Source organism: Cetorhinus maximus, chromosome 23, assembly GCF_964194155.1.
Source record: "Cetorhinus maximus chromosome 23, sCetMax3.hap1.1, whole genome shotgun sequence".
NCBI classification, from domain to species: Eukaryota; Metazoa; Chordata; class Chondrichthyes; order Lamniformes; family Cetorhinidae; genus Cetorhinus; species Cetorhinus maximus.
Genome location: NC_135901.1, coordinates 6,050,469 through 6,072,417, shown reverse-complemented (window position 1 = coordinate 6,072,417; position 21,949 = coordinate 6,050,469). Strand labels below are relative to the sequence as shown.

Sequence of the window (21,949 nt, the reverse complement as noted above, 5' to 3'; positions counted from 1 at the left end):
ACATAGGGTGACAGAATTTTGGATGACCCAAGGTTACAGGGGGCAGAATGTGGGAGACCAGCCAGAGGGTGTCGGAATAGTCGAGTTTGGAGGTGATAAAGGCGTGGATGAGATATTCGGCAGCAGATGAGCTGAGACGGGGGAGGAGACGAGTGATGTTACGGAGGTATAAATGAAGGGTTAAGCTTGATGGAAGTTGGATATGTAATAGCAGGAGATTGTTTAAGTGGAGGATAAAGGTCGATAACTCCCCAGAACAGGTACAGCACCGGTTAGATACAGAAAAGCCTTCTCCAGTGTTGGGAATTTTTCTATGTTCTTTATCACCATCTCATTTTGCCTTGCACCATCATCCCTTTCGCTGATTAATCTCTCCTGCCTTCCACAGACCTGCCCTCTTTTGTTTTTTACCCCACCTCTCTAACTTCTGGAGCTGAAAGGTTGACCTTGTTTCTCTCCCTGCAGAAGCTGCCAGACCTGCTGAGCATTTCTAGCACTCGCGATTTTTATTTCAGCTTTTGCAGCATCTGCAGGCTTTTGCTTCCGGACTGAGAACGCGTCCTGTGCTGATGTCACAATGAGTACTCAGCGGAGGACCTGCCGCCCACTCGGTCCTTCAGCTTTTGCCCGCACTCTCGCTATTGGTCGGGATGCACGTCAGTCACCAGCCCAGGCCCCGGCCCCACAGAGATAAAACAAAAAACTACTGCGGATGCTGGAAATCCAAAACAAAAACAGAATTACCTGGAAAAACTCAGCAGGTCTGGCAGCATCGGTGGAGAAGAAAAGAGTCGACGTTTCGAGTCCACATGACCCTTCAACAGAACTGAAGTATAGTTAGGAGAGGGGTGAAATATAAGCTGGTTTAAGGTGGGGGGGGCGGGGGGAGAGAAGTTGAGGGTGGGGTGGTTGTAGGAACAAGAAGCAGTGATAGGAGCAGATAATCAAAATATGTCACAGACAAAAGGATCAAAGAGGTGTTGAAGGTGGTGATATTATCTAAGAAAAGTGCTAATTAAGAATGGATGGCAGGACACTCAAGGTACAGCTCTAGTGGGGGTGGGGTGGAAAGACTAACAAGGTATTAGTTGTAGATTTAAAAATAATGGAAATAGGTGGGAAAAGAAGAATCTATAAATTATTGAAATAAAAACAAAAGGGAGGGGGAAGAAACGGGGTGGGGATGGGGGGAGGGGGAGTTTAAGATCTAAAGTTGTTGAATTCAATATTCAGCCCGGAAGGCTGTAAAGTGCCTAGTCGGAAGATGAGGTGCTGTTCCTCAATGAGCAAGCCAAGGACAGACATTTGGGCAAGAGAACAGGGTGGAGTGTTAAAATGGCAAGCGACAGGGAGGTTTGGGTCTTTCTTGCGGACAGACCGCAGGTGTTCGGCAAAGCGGTCGCCCAGTTTGCGTTTGGTCTCTCCAATGTAGAGGAGACCGCTAGAGGAGACACCTTAACTGGTCTATACTTTCCTGCTTTCTGTCTCCTTCCTTCTCTTCAATAACGGCGTTACATTTCTGATTTTCGAATTTGCTGTGATCTTTCCAGAATCTAGGGAGTTTTGCAAGATTACAACCAACGCATCCACTTTCTCTGTAGCCACTTCCTTTAAGACGCTTAGGCCATCAGGTCCAGGAGACTTGTTATCCCTTATTCCCAATAGTTTTCCTAGTAGTTTTTCTCTAGTTGCTTCCTCCCTTTAGCCATTTGATTTTCTACTATTCTTGGGATGCTTTAGGTGTCTCCAACCATCAAGACAGATACAGAATACTTGTTCTGAAAAGTGTTTATCTTTCTTTGGCAGTCTTCCATCTCCTGAGATGATTTTTTTTTATTCCTTCATGGGCTTCACTGGCTGGGTCAGCATTTATTGCCCATCCCTAGTTTCCCTTGAGAAGGTGGTGGTGGTGAGCTGCCTTGTTGAACCGCTGCAGTCCATGTGGTATAGGTACACCCACAGTGCTGTTAGGGAAGGAGTTCCAGGATTTTGACCCAGTGACAGTGAAGGAACAGTGATATATTTCCAAGTCAGGATAGTGAGTGGCTTGGAGGGGAACTTCCAGATGGTGGTGCTCCCATGTGTCCACTGCCCTTGCTCTTCTAGGTGGCAGAGGTCGTGGGTTTGGAAGGTGCTGTCAAAGGAGCCTTGGTGAGTTGCTGCAGTGCATCTCGTAGATGGAACACACACTGCTGCTACTGTGCATCAGTGGTGGAAGGAATGAATGATTAAGGTGGTGAATGGGATGCCAATCAAGCAGGTTGCTTTATTCTGGATGGTGTTGAGCTTCTTCAGTGTTGATAGAGCTGCACTCATCCAGGCAAGTGGGAGTATTCCATCACACTCCTGACTTGTGCCTTGTAGATGGCGGACAGTCTTTGGGGAGTCAGAAGGTGAGTTACTCGTCGCACGATTCCTAGCCTCTGACCTGCTCTTGTAGCCATAGTATTTATATGGATAGTCCAGTTCAGTTTCTGGTCAATGGTAACCTCCAGGATGTTGAGACTGGGGGATTCAACGATGGTAATGCCATTGAATGTTAAGGGATGGTTTGTGCTGTGGTGGTGAACTCTGTGTTAAGCATAACCTGGTGTGGCTGAGGGCCCTACTCTGTCATGGAGGCCTCTGCTCCATGTGCTGAAGATAAAGGCAGTGGGCTGAGAAGGTGTAGGATTCAATGGCCTCTGTTTGCTCTGGGCCCTCATCTCAGCCAGCTGAGCTTTCCGTTTCTTCACACCATTTCCAAGGCCCTTCCAAGCAGTCAGCCTCCAGAGGTCACAGCCATTGGCAACTGTCTCCCCGTTGTCAGTGTCAATGTCCTCCATCTTCATATCCTCCTTGCAGTGGAGACCTGGATGTCCGGAGGATGTTACCCAGTGGCCAGTTCACCTACAGAAGAGCTCTGGGTAAACAGCCATCATCTATCCAATGGACATGGCTGAGCCAGCACTTTTACTTTGTAATGAGTGGCTGTTGATGGAATTAGCGTGTGCCAGGGCCTCCGAGTTGATGACTGGGATGTGCTGAGGAAACGTGTTGAGATGGCGAAGGTGGAAACTGTTCAGCCTTTTCTCCTGCCCAGCGTATGTTGTCCAGGTCTCACCACTGTCGAGGAATGTGCTGAGGACGCAGTCTTGGCAGACTCACAGATTGGTTCTTGGTCAGGTTGCTGTTGTTCCACATTCTCTTAAAAGTTTATCGATTTACACTTTTATATATATCTACAATTAATAAATAATATATAAACATTTTAATTATTGTATTATTTTTGCCTGTGATTCCCCTCCCCCTCTGCCCCCTGTCCCAGAACAGCCCCAGTTTCCAGTCGCAGCTCTGTGCTGCCTCAGCTGCTCTCACCTGGGGACAGTGCCTCACAACCTGCGTCAGTGCACCTGAGCTCCACACCACACCCTGCCCCCCGCCGCACCATCATTGGTTGGAAGACCCACCCCCAATCTGTCCTCCAGTTCCACCCACCCTCTCCCTATTGGTTGGAGCGCACATCAGTCACCGCCCCCTCCCCCAATTGTGATCACCTGGTCTGCTCCGCCCAGCTCCGCATCCGCTCCAGTTGGTGTCCCATTAACCCCGGTCCAACTCTCAGGTTTGTACTTTATTTGATACTTCTCCCTGCCCACTTCTCCACCCTCACCCAACATCACCACCCCTGGGTATGTCCTGTCCCACCGGAAGAACAGGCCCTGCAGAGGTGGCAGCACAGTGGTATACAGCTGAGAGGGAGTTGCCCTGAGAGCCCTCTATATTGACTCCAGACTCCATGAAGTCTCATGGCATCAAACATGGGCAAGGAAACCTCCTGCTGATTACCACGTACCACCCTCCCTCAGCTGATGAATGAGTGCTCCTCCATGTTCAACATCACTTGGAGGAAGCACTGAGGGTGGCAAGGGCGCAGAATGTACTCTGGGTGGGGGACTTCATTGTCCATCACTAAGAGTGGTTCAGTAGTACCACTACTGACTGAGCTGACTGAGACCTAACTGACATAGCTGCTACACTGAGTCTGCGGCAGGTGGTGAGGAAACCAAGAAGAGGGAAGAACACACGACCTCATCCTCACCAACCTGCCTGCCACAGATGCAACTGTCCATGACAATATCAGTAGGAGTGACTGCCGCACAGACCTTATGGAGAAAAAGTCCCACCTTCACATTGATGATACCCTCCACAGTGGCACTACCACCGTGCTAAATGGGATAGATTTCAAACAGATCTAGCAACTCAAGACTGGGCATCCATGAGGCACTGTGGGCCATCAGCAGCAGCAGAATTGCACTCGAAAACAATCTGTAGCCTCATGGCCTGGCAAATCCCCCACTCTACCATTACCATCAAACCAGGGGACCAACACTGGTTCAATGAAGAGTGCAGGAGGGCATGCCAGGAGCAACCCCAGGCATACCTAAAGGTAAGATTTCAACCTTTTGAAGCTATAACGCAGGACTACTTGTGTGCCAAACAGCATAAGCAGCAAGTGATAGACAGGGCTGAGCAATCCCACAACCAACGGACCAGATCCAAGCTCTGCAGTCCTGCAGCATCCAGTCATGAATGGTGGTGGACAATTAAACAACTTACTGGAGGAGGAGGCTTCACAAGTATCCCCATCCTCAATTATGGAGGAGCTCAGCACATCAGTGTAAAAGATGAGGCTGAAACATTTGCTACAATCTTCAGCCAGAGGTGCCGAGTGGATGATTCATCTCGGGCTCCTCCGGAGGTCCCCAAAATCACAGATGCCAGTCTTCAGCCAATTGAATTCACTCCAAGTGCTGTCAAGAAGTGGCTGAAAGCACTGGATACTGCAAAGGCTATGGGCCCTGACAATGTTCTGGCAATAGTACTGAAGACTTGGTGCTCCAGAACTTGCTGCCCCTCTAGCCACTGACGCACAGTATGAGCAGTGTATCTCCAAGATGCACTGCAGGAATTCACCAAGGCTCCTTCGACAGCCCCTTCCAAACCAATGACCAGTACCATCTAGAAGGACAAGTGCAGCAGATATATGGGAAAACCATCACCTGGTAGGAGAGTCGTACAGACTCGAAATGTTAATTGTGTGTTTATTCTCTCTATAGATGCTGTTAGACCTGTTGAGCTTTTCCAGCATTTCCTGTTTTTGTTTCAGATTTCCAGCATCCACAGTATTTTGCTTTTACCACCTGGAAGTTCCCCTCCAAGTCACTCACCATCCTGTCGCTGGGTCAACATAAACGTGAGAATCCCCCCCGGACAGAGGGGAACTGACCATCCATCTCCAGCTCTAATTCCCAAACAGAAAATGCTGCCAAGAATCAGCAAGTCAGGCTGAGTCTGTGGCCGCTCTCAGCGTTTGAAACCGTCACAATGCCCGGGTGATTGACGGCAGCTCCGGGCCAATAGGAAGAGGGGGCGGGATTGGAGGACCCAGCGAGGGCGGCTGGCCCTCCAACCAATCGGAGTGAATGAGGGGGCGGGGCCGCGCAGTGACTGGAGCATGCGCAGTGCGGGCAATGGGGATGGGGAGACGGGTCCATAATGGGTAAAGGGGGGGAGATGGCGGGGCGGAGGGAGCGATGGATCCGGCGGGTGGACGGAGAGGCTCCGGAAACATGTTGTGTAAACCGCAAACCCCGGAAATAAACTGACCGGTTCCCCCTCCCTCGTTTACACCGAGCGGGGCCGCAGCTCCCAGATCAATGAAGAGCCGGTTTGTATCAGGCTGGACATTGGTTCCAGAGGCTGGACCCTGGTCTCCAGAGTCGTTTCTTTATCATTGAATCATTGAATGTTTACAATACAGACAGAAGCCATTCAGCCCGACCTGCCTGTGCTGTCTCTCTGCAAGAGCAAATCAGCTCGTCCCACTCTCCTGCCCTTTCATTAACAAGACCAGCAGCAGATATTACCCATCCCCAGTTACCTGTGGAGAAGATGATGTTTGACCTTCTTGAACTGCTGTAGTCCATGTGGTGAAGGTGCTCCCATAGTGATGTGAGGTAAGGAGTTACAACGATGATGAAGGAACAGCAATATATGTCCAAATCAACAACAACAACAATGTGTATTTATATAACACATTTCATGTAATAGACCTTTCCAGGGTGTTTCACAGGTGTTTTATAAAGCAAAATTTGGCACAGAATCATGTAAGGAGATATGAGGGCAGATCACCAAAGGTGTAAAAAAACCAGAGATAAGTTTTAAGGATAACCTTAAAGTAGGAAAGTGAGGTCGAGATGTGGAGGGGTTTAGAGAGGAAATCCCAGAGCTTATGCTGTTGGCAGCTGAAGATGTGGTCACCAAAGATGGAACAATTAAAATCAGGAGAGCTCAGGATGTCAGAATTAGAGAAGCACAGATATCTGGGAAGCTTGTGAGGTTGGAGGAGATTACAGAGCTATGGCGGGCAGTCACCATGATTGTAGAGTTAGGTCGGGCAGTCACCATGGTTACAGAGTTATGGCAGGCCGATACCATGGTTACAGAGTTATGGCGGACAGTCACCATGGGTACAGAGTTATGGCAGGCTGTGAGCATGAAGGGATTTGAAAGCAAGGATGAGAAATTTAAAATTTTGGAGCTTCTTAACCTGGAGACTTTGTAGGTCAGTGAGCACAGGGTTGAAGGGTGAACATTCATGCCACACAAATGTCAGGCAATGACCGTCACTAACAACAGTGAATCTGACCATCTCCCTGTGACATTCAATGGCATTACCATCGTTCAATCCTCTACTATCAACGTCCTGGGAGTTACCATTGACCAGAAACTGAACTGGACTAGCCATAGAAATACTGGGGTGACAAGGGCAGGTCAGAGGCTGGGAATTCTGTGGAGTATAAGTTACCTCCTGACTCCCCAAAACCTGTCCACCATCTACAAGGCACAAGTCAGGGATGTGATGGAATATTGGAATATCTACTTGCCTGGATGAGAGCAGCTCCAACTACACTCAAAGCTCAACACCATCAGAATAAAGCATCTCACTTAACTGGCACTCCAGTCACTTAAACATTCACTCCCTCCATCACTGATGCACAGCAGCAGCAGTGTGTACCATCTACAAAATGCACGGCAGTAATTCACCAGGATTCTTTGACAGCACATTCCGAACACACGGCCACTACCAATCTAGAAGGACAAGGGCAGCAGATAAAAGGGAACACCACCACCTGGAAGTTCCCCTCCAAGTCACTCACCATCCTGACTTGGAAATATATCGCCGTTCCTTCACTGTCGCTGGAACTCCCTCCCTAACAGCACTGTGGATGTACCTACACCACATGGACTGCAACGAGAACTGGACCTCCCCACCAGCTTCTCAAGGGCAATTAGGGATGGGTGATAAATGCTGCCCTAGCCAGTGACGCCCACACCCTGTGAAAGAATTTTTTAAAAAGACAGAAGTGATGGGTGAACAAGACTTGGTGTGAATAAGCGCACAGGCAGGACAGTTTTGGATGACCTCAAGATTGCAGAGAGGTTGAATGTAGGAGGCTGGCCAGGAATGTGTTAGTATAATTAAATCTCGAGATAATAAAGGAATGGTTGAGAGTTTCAGCAGCAGATAAGCTGAGACTAGGATGGAATCGGGCGATGTTTACAAGGTGGAAATAGGCGGTCTCAGGGATGTAACAGGTATGTAGTTGAAAGCTCGACTCGGTTTTAAAGATGACTCCATGGTTATGAACAGTCTGATTCAGTCTCAGACAGTTGCCAGGGAGAGGGATGGAGTCAGTGATTAGGGAGTGGAGCTTGTAGTGGGGACTGAAGACAATGGTTTCAGTCTTCCCAATATTTAAGTGGAGGTAATTTCTGTTCATCCAGTACTGGATGTCAGACAAGTCAGGACGGTCTGTGACTTGGAAGGGAACTTGGAGGTGATGGTGTTCACATACACCTGATACCCTGGTCCTTCTAGGTGGTGGGGGTTGAGGGTTTAGGATGTTCTGTAGTTCTGGCCAAGTTATCGATATAAAGAATTCCTCTTAGTTTCCTGCCTCTCCCACCTCTTTCTCTCTCCCCTTCACCCCTCCCATAGAGGACAGAGTCTTGTGCAGGCCCAGACCAGGAGGCAGGTTCCCTTCCCTGAAGGTCATTAATGAACCAGTGGGTTTTGATGACAATCCAGTAGTCTTCATGGTCACTTTTTCCTAGTGCCGGCCTCACAAATTGCCAGATTCATTCAGCTCAATTTCACAACCTGCCTTTGTGTTTTTGTAGGTTCTCTCTAACTCCCTTTTTTTCTGTTTTCGATCGATTTGACAGGGTATTAGAAAGTGAGGATTTGCAGTTGAAAACTGAAACCAAACATCACATCAGGATTTGACAAGGTCGCCCAATTTATCATAAGTATCATCAGAATTTGAACATGGAAGGAAAAAGCACCGTTCACAGTTGGGAGAAACCGTACACGTGCTCTGTGTGTGGACGAGGCTTCAACCGATCATCTGACCTGTCAAAACATAAATGCAGTCACTACAGGGAGAAACCGTGGAAATGTAGGGACTGTGGGAAGGGATTCAATTACCCCTCAGAACTGGAAACTCATCAGCGCACTCACACGGGAGAGAGGCCATTTACCTGCTCTGAGTGTGGGAAGGGGTTCACTAAGTCATCTACCCTGCTGACACACCAGCGAGTTCACACTGGGGAGAGGCCGTTCACCTGCTCTGTATGTGGGATGGGATTCACTCAGTCATCCACTCTGCTGACACACCAGCGAGTTCACACCAGGGAGAGGCCTTTCATCTGCTCCATGTGCGGGATGGGATTCACTCACTTATCCACCCTGCGGACACACCATCGAGTTCACACTAGGGAGAGACCATTCGCCTGCTCTGTGTGTGGGAAGGGGTTCATTAATTCCTCCAACCTGATGACACACCAAAGAGTTCACACTGACGAGAGATCTTTTAAATGTCTGGACTGCGGGAAGTGTTATAAAACTTCTCAGGAACTGATGTACCATCAACAAGTTCACACTGATGAGAGACCGTTCAGGTGCTCTGACTGTGGGACTGGGTTCAGACGATCATCTCATCTCGCTGTACACCAGCGCACTCACACTGGAGAGAGACCGTTCACCTGCTCTGACTGTGGAGAGGAATTCACTCAATCATACACCCTGCTGAGACACCAGCGAGTTCACACTGGGGAGAGGCCATTCACCTGCTCTGAGTGTGGGAACCGTTTCACTCAGTCATCTGCACTGCTTAGACACCAGCGAGTTCACAGTGGGGAGAGGCTGTTCACCTGCTCCAATTGTGGGAAGAGATTCACTCAGTCATCCAACCTGCTGAGACACCAACGAGTTCACACTGGGGAGAGGCCGTTCACCTGCTCTGAGTGTGGAAAGGGATTCACTCAATCATCTAACCTGCTGAGACACCAGCGAGCTCACAAGTTACAACAGTGATTGGATTTTGCTGTTAATCAAATCCCGGACTGAACTGTGTTCATTTGGTCTGTTAATAAGCTGCACCCTAGTTAGAGAGGCTATTATTCTGGACAAAGATCAAGTTTGTTTTCTTTGTGATAACCACACTGTGTAATGTCTTTTTAATATCTCTGAAACAAGTTAGTTCCTTTTGAAGGGCTCTCCCTCTTCCCCCATCTCCTCCATCCTTACCTCCAACAACAAGTGTGAGGTTCTCATGGAGCTTCTTTATCACTAAGATTGAGACAATCTGATCAGCTGCTTCCCTCCCTTTCATTAGCCCACTCGGTCATTCTGTCTTTAAACTTCCCCCTTGTCTGAACTCACATCTTTCTCCAGTTTCTCTCCTACCTCCCATCATACCCTCTCATTGCTCATCTTGTCCATGAGACCTGCCTTCTTCTCCCTTTACTCTTTCCCCACTTAAAGCACTGATCACCCAACTTCCCTACGTTACCTGATATTGTTAATGGTTCTGTCTCTCTTCTGATACTGTCCCTCTCACCTTTAAATTCACCCTCATCATCCACCCCAAAAAACCTTTCACACCACCGTCTTTACAAATATTACCACCCCATCTCCAATCTCCCTTTCCTCATCAAAGTCCTTGAAGTTGGTGTTCCCCAAGGATCTATCCTTGGCCCCTCCTATTTCTCATCTGCATGCTGCCACAAGGCAACATCACCCAAAAGCACCGTGTTAGTTTTCACATGTACACTGAGAACATCCAGCTCTACTTCACCACCATCCCTCTCCATTCCTCCACTATTACTAAATTATCAAACTGCTTATCCGACATCCCGTACTGGATGAGCAGAAATTTCCTCCAATTAAAAATTGTGAAGACCAAAACCATTGTCTTCGGTCACCACTACAAATTCCGTTCCCTAACCACTGAGTACATCCCTCTCCCTGGGAACTGTCTGAGGTTGAACCACACTGTTCACAATCTTAGTCTCACATCTGACCCCAAGATGAGCTACTGACCACATATCCACACCATCACTAATACCAGATATTTCAATCTCCATAACATCTCCTGTCTTCACCCCACCCCAGCTCATCTGCTGCTGAAACCCTCATCTATGTCCGTGTTACCTTTAGACTTGACGATTCCAATACATTTCTGACCAGCCTCTCATGTTCACCCCACTGCAACACGAAAACGTGAGATTATCCAAAACCCGTGTGCTTTCTTAGACCATGTCTCATTCACCCATCACCCCTGTGCTCATTGACCTACATTGGCTCCTGGTCAAGCAATGCCTTGACTCTAAAATTTACATCCTTGTTTTCAAATTCCTCCATTGCGCTGTCCCTCCCTATCTCTGTAATCTCCAGTTTCACACATCCTGTGAGATATCTGCACCCTTCTCATTCTGGCCTCTTGAACATCCCTGATTTTAATTACTCCCCCGATGGTGCATGTGCCCGTGCATGAAACTCTAAAATTCCCTCCTTAAACCCCTCTACCCCTTTAGCTCTCTCTCCTGATTAAAGATGCTTGTTAAAATCTGCCTCTCTAATCAGCTTTTGGACATCTGTTCAAATAAAGACCAATGTGACTCAGTGTTCATTTTTTCTTTATGATAACTCCCCCGAAGCACCTTGGGATGTTTTATTACATTAAACATGTTATATAAATACAATTTGTTACTGTTTCACAATAGCCAGTTTGCACATGGTAAGATTCGACAAACAGCAATCGGACCAGTGACCGATTAATCCAGTTTTTTTGGTGTCAGTTAAAGCATGAATGTTGGTCCCACTGCACCAGGAGAACTCCCCTGTGGACAGTATGTGGGGTTGTTGAGATCTCCTGAGCTGAGAGTGGAGCTGATTGAGCTGCCGGGCCTGCACTGTACCTTGAAGAACCGCTGTCTGGGATCTTTCCTCTTAATTCACTGACTCCCTGAAGTTGTTTGTGCAGTAAAATAGTTAATCGATCCAAATTTAATCTTTGGAGAAAAATCTACAACTTTAAATCAGCTGTAAAAGAGAAAGAAAATTCTTGTGTTCATTTAACACCTTTCACACACTCAGAACATCCCAAAGTGATTCACAGTCAGTTATTACATTTTGGAAGGAAGAATGAGGAGAGGCTGTATAAACTAAATGGTTCAATTTTAAACAGAGTGTGTAGCAACAAAATACTTGGGGATGAAAGTACACACTTCTTTCATTGTGATAAGGCAAGTTGATCAAACTGTTTTAAAAAATGCTAATGGGATCCTCCGTTTATTAATGGAGGCATGGAATACAAAAACAAGGAAGTTATCCTGAATCTTTATAAATCCCTGATTAGCTCAAATATTGTGTTCAATTCTGAGCACTGGGTGAGGGCCCCATTCAGCAAAAGGTATTCAAATAGAACTGGATACAGATAAATCATATCACTGCTCACTGACATTTAGATTTTATTTACTGCTCCTGATACCTGGCACCTGCCATAATCTCGGGAGAGACCAGTAACTTGTTATTCAAAACAGAAGAAATCTGAAATCTCAGTTATTTATGGAAAGGACGAAGACACAAGATTCCATAATTTAAACAGAAGAATTTTTACTGTACGAGAGTCAAGCAAAGCAAACACTGAACAATTTCTTAGTTAATCATCTATACTCTAAAACACAAAGTCAACATTAGTTCAACATGAATTAAAAGGCAAATCATGGTCAATTATAAATGATAAATTACACATTAAATGACAGATACAATTAAGATTTATGATTTGACTTGGCAGTGTATCTCGCTTATATGTCATCAGTCTCAGTCACAACTGAGAACACTGTCTTCCTCACAAGGAATTTCAGCTCCTCTTCTTCTAGGATGTAGCCTGATCTCCAGCCAACAGCAGTGCACAACCAACCTGAGTTCCACGGGCATGGTCTTCATCAAAAATGACACACATCTGCGGAACCACCTCAACTCTGCTCACAACAGTCTGGATGGTGTAGATCCACCAAGTAACAGAAACAGCTGCAGCAACTGTATATTTCCTTATTCTCAGCTCCTGCATCGAGTCTCTATCTTCTTCAGCCTGCCTGGACTGCAGTACTGAACCCATCATCCACCACTGAGCTCTGAGGGCCCTCTGTGACCTTTTATATGATTTTAACCAGGTTCAGTCTTAGTTTCCTTTGAAAGTAGGAGGGTCAGTTCCTTTCTCAGTTTCCCTTTTCAATTAGGGTCTGTCTCAATAATTACAACCTCTGACCACAGATTCCAGAACACACCTCTTAGCTCGAACCATCACATCAACACTTGGAGCAAATGACTGGCCTGAGGCCTGTCTCGGATAAAAACACAAGGACCACTTGTCATCACAGAATCATAGAAATTTACAGCACAGAGGAGGCCATTCAGCCCATCATGTCTGTGCCACCTGAAAATGAGCTCTCCAGTCTAATCCCACTTTCAAGCTCCTGATCCATAGCTCTGTAGGTTACAGAACCTCCAGTGCATTTTGGAGTACTTTGTAAATGCGACTATTTCTGCCTCGACCATCCTTTCAGACAGTGAGTTCTAGACCCTCACCACCCTCTGGGTGAAAACATTCCTCAACTCCCTGCTAATCATTCCACCAATGACTTTAAAAATTTGCCACCTGGTCATTGACCTCTCTGTTAATGAAATACGTCCTTCCTACCCACTTTATCTGGCCCCCTGACTAGAACTGTGCTCAGTATTCTAGCTGTGATCTAACTACTGTTCTTTATAGTTCTAGAATAACCACTCTCTCACCTCCCATTGACTTCAATGTAATGGAAGCTGACGAATGGAACCTGTCAGCATTTGAAAGACATTTACAAATGATTCGAAGGTTTCTTACAGTTGGGATCTTTCTCTGTTCTGCCCACTCCAGGTGTTAGGTAACAGACTTTCTCCTGGGAATATTGAGCTGGAGTATTGGGCCATGTGTTTCCTTGTTCGTCTTGTTGACTCTAAATGTTGAATCTTGTGGTTTCAGACACCAGATAATCAAGCTCACAACAACAGATTGTCTTTTCCTGACTTTATTAACAACACTGCAATCATACAGACAGAGTATAGTCCCCCAATCCGGAGAACAGGGATAATGTTGGGGTAGACTCCTTGTTGTTCGAGTATGTCCAAGCTGTAAATGATTCCATTGTTTTCTGTGGCTCCTCTCATGACTGAAGAGTCCGATGTGGGATTGACATGGACGCCCACAGAACTGGCAGTTCATGTTGTTGTTGGTACCGGTTGAGCTACTTCTGCAGCTGCTCCACCACTGGTCTTCCTCTGAGCACATCGGATGTTGCAAGTCTGGAGTAGATGGTCCTTGAAACATGCTGAACCATATTTCAGTGTTTGCCTCCACATGGGCCGGTCGGCTGCAATGTTTTCCCCAGGAAGATGGTCTGCAATACAGAAGTTTGTAAGGGTCTTTTTTAAGGTTTTCTTGTACCGTTTGTACTGACCACCTTGATGTTGTTTACCCTGAGACAATTCCCCATTGACGATCTGCTTGGGGATTCTGTCATCATCCATGTGGGGGACATGGCCTGGCCATCCAAGTGGAATTTTCTGGAGGATGGTCTCCGTGCTGTTGAGCCCAGCACGATGGAGAACCTCTGGAAGATATGGGAGCTGGGACTTGTCCATGAGAGGAACCAAAGGTCTGAGAAGTGAAATAATCCAGAGTTAGATAGGAGAACGTAAGAAACAAGAGCTGGAATAAATCATACAGACTCTAAAACCTGCTCCAACATTTAATCAGATCATGGCTGATCCTCAATTTCAACCTCCACTTTCCCACTCAATTCTCATAACCCCTAATTTTCTTAGAGTCCAAAAACCAGTCAATTTCAGCCTGTAACACAGTGAATAAGTGAACATCCACAATCCTCTGGAGTAGAGAATTCCAAGGATTGACAACCCTCTTAGTGAAGTAAGTTATTCTCATCTCAGTCTGAAAGGCCAGAGATGATGCCTCCTAGCTGTAGAATCTTGGAAACAGCCTCTCAGAATCTTCCATTAAACTGCAGAGAGTATAGTCCCAGTCTACTTAATCTCTCATCATAGCACATTCCATCATCCCAGGAATCAATCTAGTGAACATTCTCAGAGCCTTCCATTAAACTATAGAGTATAGGCCCAGTCTACTCAATCTCTCATCATAGCGCAACCCCGTCATCCCAGGAATCAATCTCGTGAACATTCTCAGAATCTTCCATTAAACTGCACAGAGAGTATTGTCCCAGTCTATTCAACCTCTGATCATAACGCAACCCCATCATCCCAGGACTCAATCTACTGAACATTTGTTACAATCCCTCTAAAGCAAGTAAATCCTTCATTAGGTAAGGAGGTCAAAACTGTAAACAGCAGTCCAGATGTGGTCTCACCAGAGCACTGGACAATTGTAGCAAGACTTCCTTACTCTTGTATTCCAATCCTCTTGGAATCATCACCACCATATCATTTATTTTCTAATTGCTTGCTGCACTTGTATGTTCATTTCCTTTGCTTCTTGTACAAGGAAACCCAAATCCCTCTGAACAACAACATTTAGTTTCTCACTATTCAAGAAAGATTCAGTTTCTCTCTGCTTCTTACCCAAGTGAATAGCCTCACATTTTCCCATATTATACTCAATCTGCCACCTTCTTGCCTACTCATCCAACCTGTCCATGTTCCTTTGCAGACTCCTTGTGTCCTCCTCACAGCTTACTTACCCACCTAACTTGGTATGATCAACAAACTTGAACACATTGGATTCAGTTCCATGAAGTTATTCCTGAATATAGACTGTAAGTATCTGAAACCCCAGTCCTGCTGCTTGCGCTGTTCCAGAATAACAGCCCGCTGACCTCAACATGACATGATTATTCCTAATCTCTGTTTTCTATCCTTTAACCACTCCCCCACCCGTGCTAATATTTTACCCCAACCCCATGAGCCCTGACCTTGTGCAACAACCTTTTGTGTGGCACCTTATCAAATGACTTTTCAAAATTCAATCATTACATATTCCCTTGTTCCCCATTATCAAATCTGCGAGTTACATCCTCAATAAATTCTAACAGCTTTGTCAAACACGGTTCCCCTTTCATCAAACCATGTTGACTTTCGTCTAATCATATTGTCCTTTTCTAAGTGCTCTGTTACCACTGCTTAAAAATAGATTCCAGTACTTTCCTGATGACTGATGTCCAGCTAAATGGCCTGTAGTTCCCTGTTTCCTCTCTCCTGCTTTTCTTGAATATTGGGATTACATTTTCCACCTTCCAATCCATTAGCACCATTCCAGAATCTAGAGAATTTTGGAAAATCACAAGTGGTGCATCCAATATTGGTGCAGCCACCTCTTTCCGAATCCTGGAATGTAGGCAGTGAGATCCAGGGATTTGTCAGCTTTCTATCCCAAAAAGATCCAAAAATGGAGCAGTCAGTAACAAGAAGCCAATGAGTCTCCTTTTATCCTGGAGAAATCAAGGAGTTGGCACACACAAAGGTGATTCATTGGACACCAAACCCCAATTCAGAAAGCCAGAATTCTGTCAGAATGAACATGGTTCAGTCCTGGATGTGATTATCAGCAGCACTATCAGCAGAATCAAACACCTTGTGGACTCACTGGTGTCTCAGCAGGTGGGATAACTGAGTGAATCCCTTCCCACGCTTGGAGCAGAGGAATGGCCTCTCCCCAGTGTGAAATTGATGGTATCTCTGCAAGGTGGATGAACGACTGAGTCTCTTCCCACACGTGGAGCAGGTGAATGGTCTCTCCTCAGTGTGAACCTGCTGGTGTGTCAGATGCTGGGATGACGTAGTGAATCCCTTCCCACACATGGAGCAGACAAAAGGTTTCTCTCCAGTGTGAACACGCTTGTGTTCAGCAAGTTGGGATGACAAGTGAATCCCTTTCCACACTCAGAGTTGGTGAATGGCCTCTCCCCTGGGTGCACATGTAGTTGTTCAGTGAGGCGGGGTGAACACCTGAATCTCTTCCCACACTCAGGGCAGGTGAACAGCCTCTCCAGTGTGCACACGTAAGTGTTTTGTGAGGTGTGTCGAAGACCTGAATCTCTTCTCACACTTGGAGCAGGTGAATGGTCTCTCTCCTGTGTGAAGTCCCCGATGTTGAATTAAAAGTGAAGGAACGATGATATATTTCCAAGTCAGGATGGTGAGTGACTTGGAGGGGAACTCCCAGGGGGTTGTGTTTCCACCTATTTGCTGCCTTTGTCCTTCTAGATGGTAGTGGTTGTGGGTTTGGAAGGTGCTGTCAAAGGAGCCTTGGTGAATTACTTGGTAACCTTGTAGATTGTACACACTGTTATGGATAGCAAGCAGGTTACAAAACAGAAAACAGACAGAAGAGGTTAAGAATAGCTACTCAAGACTGGTAAAAGGTGAGAAGTGGTGTTCCACATGGAGTAATGCTAGGACCACTGTTATTCACAATTTACATAAATGATTTGGACCCAGAAATTGAAACTCCAATTTTAAAATTTGGGACAGAGTTACAGTAAATCACTGATAAGAATTCCCAATCAACAAAACTTTGTAGCATAGTTCATTAAATCTTTAATTCTGTTGCTGCCTGAACAAGGACACAAGGACCTGATGCAGTTAATACTGAGCAAGACTGCAACAAAATCCTTGGATCTAAAATGCACACATGAATAAAACAGGGAGTTCCTGGAAACATGCTGCAGGTTCTTCATTACCTGGAGATCAAATGTCTGTTGTATAATTGTCCCAGCAGTTAACACGATCTTGCGAACTTTTGCATGTGTTATTTTAATACAGGCTTTAAACGATATAATTGAACTGCATTTTATTATGTTAAAAGTGCTATATCAATACAAGTTGTTGTTGACGTTGGCTTAAAGTGGTAGATTCAGGACTGTCACTAAAATATCTTTAAAACTTCACAGAATAATCACAGTCACTTTTAAACTGGAAACTTAATCCTGGTGTTTAAGTTTCAGTCAAGGATAGAGCACAGTTTTACCCAGATCTCTGATTTAACAGCACATTTCCAGTCTGCCTGACTCAGGTTGAATAGCCACAGTTGTAAAGGAGCCTTCTGCTCTGCACCTAGGAGCTTTGAACCACCATGGTGACAAACCAGAAATCAGAGGGTTAGATTTATAGGGAGTTTGTATTTTTCCATCCATTTTTCTATGTGGCCTTGGACTCCACACAACCTGACCTTGGTCATCTTTAGGCTGTATGTACTGCACAGAAGTGGCTGTGACACATTTCTTGCACACCTCAGGATTAATCCACATGTGGGTTTTGCTGTCAGTGAAGAGAAATGAGTAAGGCCAAAGTGCCATTTGTCCCTCTCAGCATGACCCTGAAGGACTGTGTCCAGGCTGAAGTTCTGTTCCTGCCGTGCGATCCTCCCCCAGATTGTCCTTTCTGAGCTCCAACCAGGTGATGTTAAACACTCAAGTGGGAAGGATAAAAATCTACAACAATGTGTTCAAACCAAAGCTTGACATGCTATTCGACATCTATACAGAATAATAAACAGCAGCCCAATTATATGGTCCAGTAAAATCTGCAGAAACAACCCCAACTGTCAGAATGAAAGAATTCAATCCTGAACATGATTAACAGCAGCAAAAAATGCAGAATCCAACCCCTACAGTCACTTGTGAACTCGTTGGTGTGTCAGCCAGGAGCCTGACTGAGTGAATCCCTTCCCACACACGGAGCAGGTGAATGGCCTCTCCTCAGTGTGAACTCGTTGGTGTGTCAGCAGATCCTTTTTACTTTTAAAGGCCTTCTCACAGTATGAACATTCAAAGGGTCTCTGATCAGTATGAACAAGTTGGTGTGTCAGAAGGTGGGATGATCGAGTGAATCCCTTTCCACACACGGAACATGTGAATGGCCTCTCACCAGTGTGAACTCGCTGGTGTGTTAGCAGGTCAGATGAATTAGTGAATCCCTTCCCACACATGGAGCAGGTGAATGGCCTCTCCCCAGTGTGAATTCCCTGGTGTGTCAGTAGTTTGGATGGCCGACTAAATAATCGATTAAATCCCTCCCCACACAAAGAACAGATGAACGGACTCTCCCTCGTATGAATGCGCTGGTGTGTCAGCAGGTAGGATGACTGAGTGAACCCCTTCCCACACACGGAGCATTTGAATGGCCTCTCTCCACTGTGAGTTTGCTGGTGCCTCTGAAAGTTTGATGAGTGGCCGATTGCCTTCCCACACATGGAGCAGATGACTGAACTCTGTTCAGTGTGAACGCGCTGGTGTCTCAGAAGGTTGGATGAATGAGTGAATCCCTTCCCACACATGGAGCAGGTGAACGGCCTCTCCCCAGTGTGGCTGCGTTGATGAATTTCCAGCTTTGATGGGGAACCAAATCCCTTCCCACAGTCCCCGCATTTCCATGGTTTCTCCGTGGTGCCGGTGTCCTTGTGGCTGTCCATGTTGGATGATCAGATCAAACCTCGTCCACACAGTTTATTCCCACTGTGAAAGGTGTGAAGCTTTTTCAGGCTGTGCAACTGATTAAAACATTTCTCCGTCCATATTACACATTCAGTGATATCCAGCTCCTGATGTATTGAGTGAATCGGTCAGACTTTGACGTGATGTTTGGTTTGAGTTTCCTGTCAGCAAATCTTCCTGTTCAAATATCCTACAAAAGGGATTCACAAAAGTCAGTACAGGATAGAAATCCAGAACAACACAATCCTAGTTTCTTTCCTTTTTCTAATCTGTTCATGCGATGTTGGTGTCACTTACAAGGCCAGTATTTGTTGCCCATCTGGAATTGCCTTGAGAAGGCGGTGGTGAGCCACTTCCTTGAACTGCCTGTAGTCCACGTGGTGTAGGTGCAGTTCGAAAGAAAGTACCAGGATTTTGACCCAGCAACGGTGAAGGAACAGCGATATATTCCCAAGTCTGACTTATGATGGAAGAAAGGTTATTGATAAAGCAGCTGAAGGTGGTTAGGCCTAGGATACTGCCCTGAGGAACTCCAGCAGCGATGTCTTGGGATTAAGATAACAAAGAATAAATAAAAATACTGACAAATATGAAATAGTGTTGTTGATAAAAGAGATACTCATTCAATTTTTCAGAGATGAATGATTCCTCAGGGGTTCACTCTGACTCCCCTGACTGACTGACTCAGGGTTCAGTCCTCAATCCCCCCTGATTGGTGACTGAACTCGCTGCTCCTTTGCCCCTCCGGCCTCTGAGCTCCTCTTGCTGTTGTTTCCCAGGACAGTCAATGCCCGCTCTCCAACATGACCCTGTCAGATGGAGTTCAGGGGCTCAGAGGGAGAAAAGAAAATGAGGCGGTGAATCTGAGTTGGGAGAAACAAGGAGAGAAACAGGATTCAATGGAGAAACTGAGCGGGGGGCAAGCGCAGCCTCAGGAACAGCGAGTGCGGCTCTCAGAGGCCGAATGAGAGCGGCCGGGCCCGGCGGCCGTGCGGTGATCTCCCCGGGCTGGGGGCTGGGGGTCAGGGCTGCCCATTAAAGCGATGCTGCAGCGCCTCCCCCATCCTCGCCGCCGCTTCCAGGTTTCTTCGGCATTTCCACCGAGTCCGACTCACAACAAAGGGACCGCCCAGAATGCCCAGCGGCTGGTCCGGGGGAGCATGCGCACTCTCAGCGCCTGGGGAAAGGCGTGAGTTGAATAGAGCGGTTTCTGGGACGCAGGGGATTGTGGGACTAATGTCGCCATTAATCAGCAGCTGTCTGTAAGGTTTTCACTGCATCCTGACAAAAAGTCAACGGCATGAAATTCTTTCTTGCTTCTCGATGCACAGATTTTGCTTAACCTACTTAATATTATCAGTAGTTGCCTCAGTATTGGAGTTGGATGCCCTTGTCTGCCCCTGGCCTCCTGAGTAGACCTTTAGTGTTGCATCAGTTTGAACAGGAGTGGAGATGAAGGAGGAGCTTCTGAGCAGTTTTCAGCACAGTGCAGCCCAACAATTCTCAATGTGTGGGACTACCAAGTGAGGTTGCTAAACAGACACAGCCCCTACAATGTAAACAAATATTGTTTTCAGAACAATAATTTCAGTATAGGCTTTTAATTCATTTACATTTCGTTCTCTTAAATTAATTTTTGTGGCGTGGGCTTTTGCGAGCAAGGCCAGCAAACATAGTGGATGAGTGTGGCTCCAATTACACTCTAGAAGCTCAGCACCATCCTGGACAAGGCTGTCCGCTTGAGCCACTCACCACCTTTAACATCCACTCCCTCCACCAGCGACACAGAGTGGCAACAGTGCATACCACCTACGAGATGCACTGAAGCAACTCATTAATTTTGTTCTACAACACTTTTCAAATACACAACCTCTACCACCTAGAAGAACAAGGCGAACAGACACGTGCGAACACCAGCATCTACAAGCTCCCCCCACCCCTGCCCCCACACCCCCCCGCCTCCTCACAAGCCACACACCATCTTGACTTGGGAACTAAATCACTGTTCCTTCACTATTGGTGTATCAAAACCCTGGAACTGCCTTCCTAGCTCCACTGTGGGTGTACCTATGCCACATAAATGTAGCAGTTCAAGAAGGTGGATCACCACCATCTTCTCCAGGGCAATTAGGAGTGAGATATAAACGCTGGCCCCGCCAGCAATACCCACATCCCGCAAAAGACTAATAAAAATGATCCAACCTACTCCACATTAAGGTGATTGTGGGCCTTCTTGATCCATGGCAGTCCTTGTGGTGAAGGTGCTTTAACAATGCTGTGTGGTAAGGGGTTGCAGGATTTTCACCCAACAATGATGAAGGAACGGTAATATATGCCCAAGTCAGGATGATGTGTGTGACTTGGAGGGAACTTGGAGATTTTTGCATGCACCTTCTGTTATTGTCTTTCAAATGGGTCGAAGTCAGTTTTAGAAGGTTCTGTCTAAGTTCTTGTCGACATGACAATGTATAAGATCCCTCTCCTTCAGTATCATCCCCCCTCCAAGGGCCCCAAACCTTTTACCTCTCTATCTGCTTCCATAGAGGCCAGAGTCTTGAGTAGGCCCAGACTGGGTGGAAGGTTCCCTTCCCTGATGGGCATGAATGAATTAGTTGGGTTTTATAACCCTACAGCTTTCATGGTCACTTGTTCCTGGTGCTGGCCCCACAAATGGCTAGATCCATTCGTCACCTGGACTCTGTTTCTCTCTCCCCAGGTGCTGCCAGACATGTTGAGTTTTCCTGCACTTTCTGTTTTTATATCAGTGAACCCTTAATATCTGCTTCATATACTGGTCAATCGATCTTTCCACAGGGGTGAGTGTGTCTGAGAAGTGTGGAACTGGAAAGCCTTATCCATTCACCTCTTGCATTACTACAGCAGATATACATTGTCCTGACAGTGCCAGCAGGGCTGTGGAATTTATTGGATAGATCTTTCAAAAAGCTAGCATAGGCATAATGGACTGAATGGGTTCAATCTATGCTGCATCATTCTATAAAACAGTGGATATTCGGTATCAGGGGATAGAAGAGAAAGAAAAGAACCAGTGACG

At 46.3% G+C, this 21,949-nt stretch overlaps 4 protein-coding genes across 4 annotated transcripts in view; 2 read left to right on the top strand and 2 right to left on the bottom strand.

Moving 5' to 3' along the window:
- LOC144698213 (uncharacterized) overlaps positions 1-21,949 on the bottom strand; it is a 352,133-nt gene that overhangs the window by 290,200 nt on the left and 39,984 nt on the right. The gene's annotated exons all lie outside the window — the stretch shown is intronic.
- LOC144696876 (uncharacterized) overlaps positions 1-21,949 on the top strand; it is a 37,143-nt gene that overhangs the window by 9,008 nt on the left and 6,186 nt on the right. The gene's annotated exons all lie outside the window — the stretch shown is intronic.
- LOC144698172 (uncharacterized) lies at positions 8,375-9,460 on the top strand. Its single transcript, XM_078570118.1, has one exon. It carries the CDS (start codon positions 8,375-8,377, stop codon positions 9,419-9,421), a length of 1,047 nt encoding a protein of 348 aa, XP_078426244.1. The 3' UTR covers positions 9,422-9,460.
- Positions 13,408-16,851, bottom strand: LOC144698211 (uncharacterized). The gene is made up of 2 exons (XM_078570178.1): positions 16,047-16,851; positions 13,408-14,087 (listed from the first exon to the last, which is right to left on the bottom strand). Exons 1-2 carry the CDS (start codon positions 16,259-16,261, stop codon positions 13,649-13,651), a joined length of 654 nt encoding a protein of 217 aa, XP_078426304.1. The 5' UTR covers positions 16,262-16,851; the 3' UTR covers positions 13,408-13,648.